General features: G+C 43.8%; 1 protein-coding gene across 1 annotated transcript in view; it reads right to left on the reverse strand.

The window, feature by feature from the left end:
• The window catches only part of Ptpn13 (protein tyrosine phosphatase non-receptor type 13), a 135,208-nt gene that overhangs the window by 20,348 nt on the left and 108,490 nt on the right, over positions 1 to 6,370 (reverse strand). The window contains exons 32-33 of the mRNA XM_028773694.1: positions 3,214 to 3,284; positions 995 to 1,056 (exon numbers count right to left, since the gene is read on the reverse strand). Coding sequence (XP_028629527.1) covers positions 995 to 1,056; positions 3,214 to 3,284 — 133 coding nt within the window. The remainder of the gene's footprint in view (positions 1 to 994; positions 1,057 to 3,213; positions 3,285 to 6,370) is intronic.

Consider the following 6,370-nt stretch of genomic DNA (forward strand, 5'->3'; position numbering starts at 1 on the left):
CACACTCAGCACACGCACTGACATTGCTGCTGCAGAGCAGAGCACACACAGTGGGTGGACAGACACCACTTGGTGTCACAGTCCTTTCTGCCCTCACAGGCTCCTGCTGCAGATGCAGTGTCTCAGGACATCTACCTAGACTAGGTACCATGGCATCATGTGCTATGAGAAAGGCACAGAACGGTACTTCCGTTCACTATATGAATCCTCTTCTACAAAACCCAGCTCATGTCGAGAACATGTTGAGATGGTGTGGTTTTCTCAGAATACTAAAAAGCAAAGCATCTCACATGGGAAGATATGCCTTTTAAATGACACAAGCAGACACCTGAATAGTGAGGGTTGGACTGGACTGCATGGAGTAAGTGAAGGATAAATTTCAGGAGAATAAGAACCCAGCCATGATCCTGTGACATGACAACTCACATGACATGGAAGGAAGAAAAGTAAACATTACCTAAACTTAGGGGTATACAGGTGCCCGTGAAGACAGAGCAGAGAGTGGAACTCACAGAGTATTTAAAACATTGTCAAATTACTCCAGGTGTCTTTGTGCTAATCTTGACTGGTTCAAAACAAGTGCGTCCATTTCTTTGGCTAGTGCTGTTGCTCCTTACCAGGTTCATGAGTTTAACCTTCTCAGGCCACCTGTGCTAATGCAAGTCCACAAGAGCAACTCTGTTGTTAATTACACACTTCGATTCCTGCACTCCAAGAGACAAGTGAAGGAACCCTGTACACTAACTGAACCGTCCAGATGCTGGCGTTTGTTAGTCCAGTCATTAGCCATGAAAAAGCCTATGTGCCAGAGGGTGCAGGCTTGAAGGCTCTGCAGTGTGAGTTTACTTAACAAAGCCTGTTAGTTCATCGCAATAGACTCCTACTATTAGCATATGTGTCTGAAGAACATTTAATTATGAAATCAATTTGGTACGAAACGTAAGCACATTGGTTATTACAAGTAGACAGGACACGAAAGAGTTTTTGCTCTTGCCTTGGAGAAGGAGTTCTTCGGTGTCAGTGCAGGCTGTCCACAAGGCTCCATGCTGATAAGACCTGAAAGGAACAGCACAGGGTGGTGAGACAACTGGCATTACCAGAGACACACAGAGATGGGTCTCACATAGCCTAGGCTGGCCTTAGCTCGTACAGATGAGGATGCCTGTCTCACCCTCTTGCCGCCATTTCCCAAGTGCTGAAACTAGGTGTGCACCACCACACCAGGGGTAGGGGAACCAAATCCCTGAGAGAAAGAAAATAGTTCATAGGGAAGCTGATTGGGAGTCAGGTGGTGCACACCTTTAATCCTAGCACTTGGGAATAGGAGGCAGGTGGCTCTTTATGAGTTCAAGGCCAGCCTGCGCTACAAAGTGAGTTTCGGGATAGACAGGACTACACAGAGAAACCCTGTCTTATAAAACAAACAAACAAACAAACAAACAAACAAACAACAAGTCAAAATATTTGGAGCTAGGTATATTGCTTACATCTGCAATTCCAGAACTTGGGAAACAGAGGCAGGAGGATTGCTACAAATTTGAAGCCAGCCTGGGCTACAGAAGGAGACCCTGTATCAAGTCTCACAAAACAAGCTGTTTGGAACTGAATGACTCAGGTAGGAGACATGAATGGAAACTATTCCACCTACAGAGGCTCAGCTTACAACGTCCCAAGTGCAGAGCTGTGTTCACACTCACTGTGTGGGTGCATAGACTCTGTTCACTTCACAAAGTGCTGCAGCACAGGCAGCACCGGGTGGACACACCACAGGTGGATCCACGGGAAAGTACTTTAGTGCATTTCTAGATCAACGCTGACTCTCCCTCTTGGCAGCACATGAGTTCTGGAGCTGAGAATGACCTGTAGGGAATTCTGGCACCAAGATGGAGGTTGTGGAATTCCTATGAATGTATTTCTATATAACTTTATGGTTGCTGTTATAAAGACCCTAAGAATCTTTTCACTTTATTTGAAAGCAGTACAGAAAGCATTTTAGAACTCTAGGAAAAATAATTTTAAAGGCCTATCAGTAATAAGCTACTAGATCTAATAGTCTTCCCCACACACTGTAAGAAATCACAGGCAGGTTATTTACAATTTCCCCTCCTACTCTATAATTCTCTTTACCCTCTTGATCTCAAAGAAGTTAGTCCCATGGGAGACAAGCTAGAGAACAGACAGCTCAAGGAGCTTTCCACAGGTGTGGAAAGAGGTGTGGGGCCCTAGAAAGACAAACAGGCGGCAAATGTTTATCACAGTGTTTCAGGAGCTAGCCTGCTCTAAAGTGAACTGATCCAGAGCAGGGGATGGACCTCTGGCTCTCAGAAGAGCAGGGATGGACCTCTGACTCTCAGAAGCTTTAGCTCTAACAGACAAACCTCGAGATTTCCAGCCTGCTGTTAGTACTCAGATGCTGCCCTCTGCAAACCTGGAAGACTGGCTCTGTGCAAAGTATCAAGCTCTAGTTCACACACATTCCTCTGTGCCTGACATCTCTCTGAGCAACAAAAGCTTCATTTGTAGGCCCCGATTATATAAACAGGTGAGGATCATATTTTCTGGGTTTAAGTTTTAGGTTTGTTCTTTATGAACTTTGTGGGCTTTAGCAAAGTTATCAAACTTTTCGGTGCCTCAGTTTCTCTTTCTATAAAGTGATAAAACAGCAACTTTAGAATTATCCAGTTATTATGAGGATTAAATAGGAATGCTTTCTGCACAATGAGCATTAAAGACAATGGCTGCTACATCTCTTCTACTGTTTCTGTCACTACACTGTCATGTGAGGTAGACAGCTGTGTCTGTATTTGTAAACCCACAATGACCAGATGGGTCCCTGAGACAGAGGAGACACTCTGTAAATATCTGTATAAATTACTAAGCGGTATACAGGCCTCATTAGAGCCTCACTAGGTCAAGACAAGTTAAGGTTGCTCCTGGTAGGAAATAGAGGCTCCTATACGCCTGGGGGTGGGGGTGGGGGTGCCTGAGGACAGGGCATCAATTCCACTGCACTATGTATTTCATGGTCTACTCTGATTTCCTATTTTTCTAATATATATTGAGTTTCAGTGATATTAACACTTAGAGTATTTTCACTTAGATTCTGTAAAATATCCCAGAAAGTTAAAATAAACAGCTTAATGACAATATCTAACTTGCTGTCCAAGAAGAAAGGTACCTCTCTGTGAAGCATGTGAAAGTAAATGTTCATACCGTTGGTTTTGGTGAACCTGGGTACAGAAATGGCAGATCTGGTTGAACTAGGCACCACTGGGCAACCATCTCTGTATAATAGACAAAGGAATTACAAAGGAGAAACAAAAGAGTTACAAAGGTTTCAAATAGTTTAAACAATCTTTGGACCACGTTCTAGTCATTTCAGAAGCTTCACTTTACAGGGGCCGAGTCCAGGCACCCCACAAAGTGTGGGCAGGATTTAATGAACTTCTTCATGTGTGTCTGTGCCCCCAGTCTCCCCAAAGTAAGATGGAGGAGGAGCTCAGGAGAATCCAACAATCTTGGAAACTCACAGGAAGGCCTGATATATGCAACAGTGAACAAGAAGCCCTCTCTCAAACACAATGCGGAGTGAGCGCGATCTACAGCCATGTGAGAGACAGCCATGTGAGAGACGGACACACAGTGACCCAACCTCTCCTCACAAAGGTTAAAAAAAGAAAGAAAATTAAGGATGGTTTTTGTTCTCTTCTTTTCCCTTCTCCACTTTCTTCTACTCAGTCCAGGCTGGCCTTAGGTCTCTTCTGTAGTGAGGTTATATGAACCATAGATCTTCTTGCTTTTGGTTCCAAGTACAGGAATTATAGGCATGTAAACCACACTCAGCAAGTACTGAGTCATTCGTTTTACTCTTGTTAATGACAGAACTGGAGGCTGGACTGAAGGTCCCAACCACTGAATTTATCTCCACTCTGAGAATGAACATCAGCCCAGCACATCAGCCTAGAGCCCTTCCCACCTAGGATTGTGATGACTGACAGCTTCCATCACTGTCATTCAGCAGACAGTTCAAAGGTGAGTTAACTCAGAAGGCACGATTTACATCTTTCTATATATAAAGCCTTGATACAAACATGCTTTTCTTTTAGAGTGAAAATAGAGGTGAAAACACCTGTTTATTCTAAGAATCAATATGGTGGTGGCACACGCCTTTAATCCCAGCACTTGGGGGGCAGAGACAGGCGGATTTCTGAGTTCGAGGCCAGCCTGGTCTACAGAGTGAGTTCCAAGACAGCCAGAACTACACAGAGAAACCCTGTCTTGAAAAAACAAAAAAAATCAATACTACCCAAGGTTAAGAGTAGCCCCAAAGTGAGCACACTGGGAACAGGGGCTGGTGAGCCATCCTGTACATATTCAAGGATACCTGAAAGGACAGTGTGTTGGCAGAAACATTACATCGCATTCCTTCAGCACACCTGTATCTTGTTGCTGGGCTGCTGGAGAATGCCAACTCCTTTAAACTTTAACATGGGTTACTTCTCAAGGTTATGTTGCAGGAAACAATCCTGAGATATGGAGAATCCTTTCAACTAACCAAACCAAGCCAACCAACCCAGGCTCTCTTCATAGTCTGCTATGAAACGAGGGGTTCCAGAGGTCATTCTAACACTAATCCTCTCCTGTGGTCTCCATTAGACCTAAGCACACCTTTTCTAGGGCCTCTGGACACATGTGGAATCCACACCAAGGTCATGTACTTGTTGTGCCTTAGCAATAAGTCTTTTTATTTCTTGAGGTACATCTTCTGCTCCAGGCTAGGGTCACTAGCTTGCAATTAATTAAGGAAAAGTCACCCCCTTTATAGTTCCTGAGATATACAGTCACTACAAATACCTATACTTCCATTGTTGTGTCTATTATTTATTGTGAACTATAAAGACGGTCAGAGTGGACAGAGTGGAACATCTCTTATAAACATCACTTGTCAATAAAGAAGTCTATGGCCAATGAGCTGAGGCAGAAAATAGGAGGTGGGACATCCAACAGGGAAATAGGAATGCTGAGGAAATGAATGTAAGAAGACAAGGAGAGGAAAGCAGTCACGTAGCTAAACTCAGGTTAGAATAAAGGGGATCAATGAGTTATGAGCTAGTTAGAGAATAAGCTGAAGCTTATGGACTAAGCATTTATTAGTAAATAAATAGTCTCAGAGTCATTATGTCTGGGAACAAAGAAGCCCGGTGGAAAAGTCCAGAGGTTAACAGGGAGAGAGAGCTAAAGGAAGAACATGGAGGAATGTTTCCCAACGATGTCTGGACTCTTATCATCATGCTGGAGTCCAGACAACTGGGAAGACATCACTTTACAGCACACAAGAAATAGGAACTTAATTTGTAACATTAGGGCTCTGTTGTCATTGCTGGAGCAAAGATGAGAAAGTCAAAGTGAAAGACAGAGGCTGAGCAGTAGAAGTAGAGTGTGGCAGGTGCTGCCTTTGAACACAGTGGGCAAGAAGCCAAGGAGAGTGGTGAGCGCAAGGCACTACTGGATTCTTCTTGTAACCTACAGAAGGAGCATCATCCCATGGACACCCTGACTATCCCAGTGAGATCTGTTTGTATTTCTGAGCTCAGAAACTGCACAGATGATAATTTTGTGTTGTTTATAGTAATTTGTTAGAGGAGAAAAATCAATGCCCATGTTTTCTAACAGTTTTCCTGTACAAGTGAAGGAAGCTGCTGTTAGCATTTGATGCTGTGGTGTAGCTCTGCTGTGTCTCACCAGCTGATGTGAGTTCCAAGAGGGCAGATCCCACCCGAGTTCTAGGAATGAGGCATGTCCACCCAAAGCCACCTGGTTTATTTCTGTCTTCTGCTGCAGTTCAGAGATTGGCCATATTGTAGGCCTGGGGTAGATGTGTTTATCAGTGGTGGCTGTGGGGATTCTGCTTGAAGATGGCTCTAGATGGAGCTGTGTGAGATACACAGCGGGAACAATCACCTGGCCAACACAGAGCATACTGATATGCCAGAGATAATGGCAAACAGCAAAAAGGAACCCGATGCCTTACACAAACCAATAAACTCCCTTTCTTGGATAAACAGAATTGAGCTATATTTCTGGTACTTGCAGTTGAAGACATTCTGATTTGTGCTAATTGCCTATTAACTGGAATCATGCTGAAGCATTTCCCTGTATGGCTTCTTAAACTCTATCTGGAACTCTGTTCTAATGTTACTCTTTTGTTGGCTGTGAATTTAGTAATTCTGTAATACCTGTATGAGAGAGTATAAGCACAACCAATGACTGAACTGGATGTATACATACCCCCAAGGCTGTAAATGACTGTCCAGTACCTTATACATGCATACACACCCCCAAGGCTGTAAATGACTGTCCAGTACCTTGT

This window comes from Grammomys surdaster, unplaced genomic scaffold (assembly GCF_004785775.1).
Source record: "Grammomys surdaster isolate TR1022 unplaced genomic scaffold, NIH_TR_1.0 233, whole genome shotgun sequence".
NCBI lineage: Eukaryota > Metazoa > Chordata > Mammalia > Rodentia > Muridae > Grammomys > Grammomys surdaster.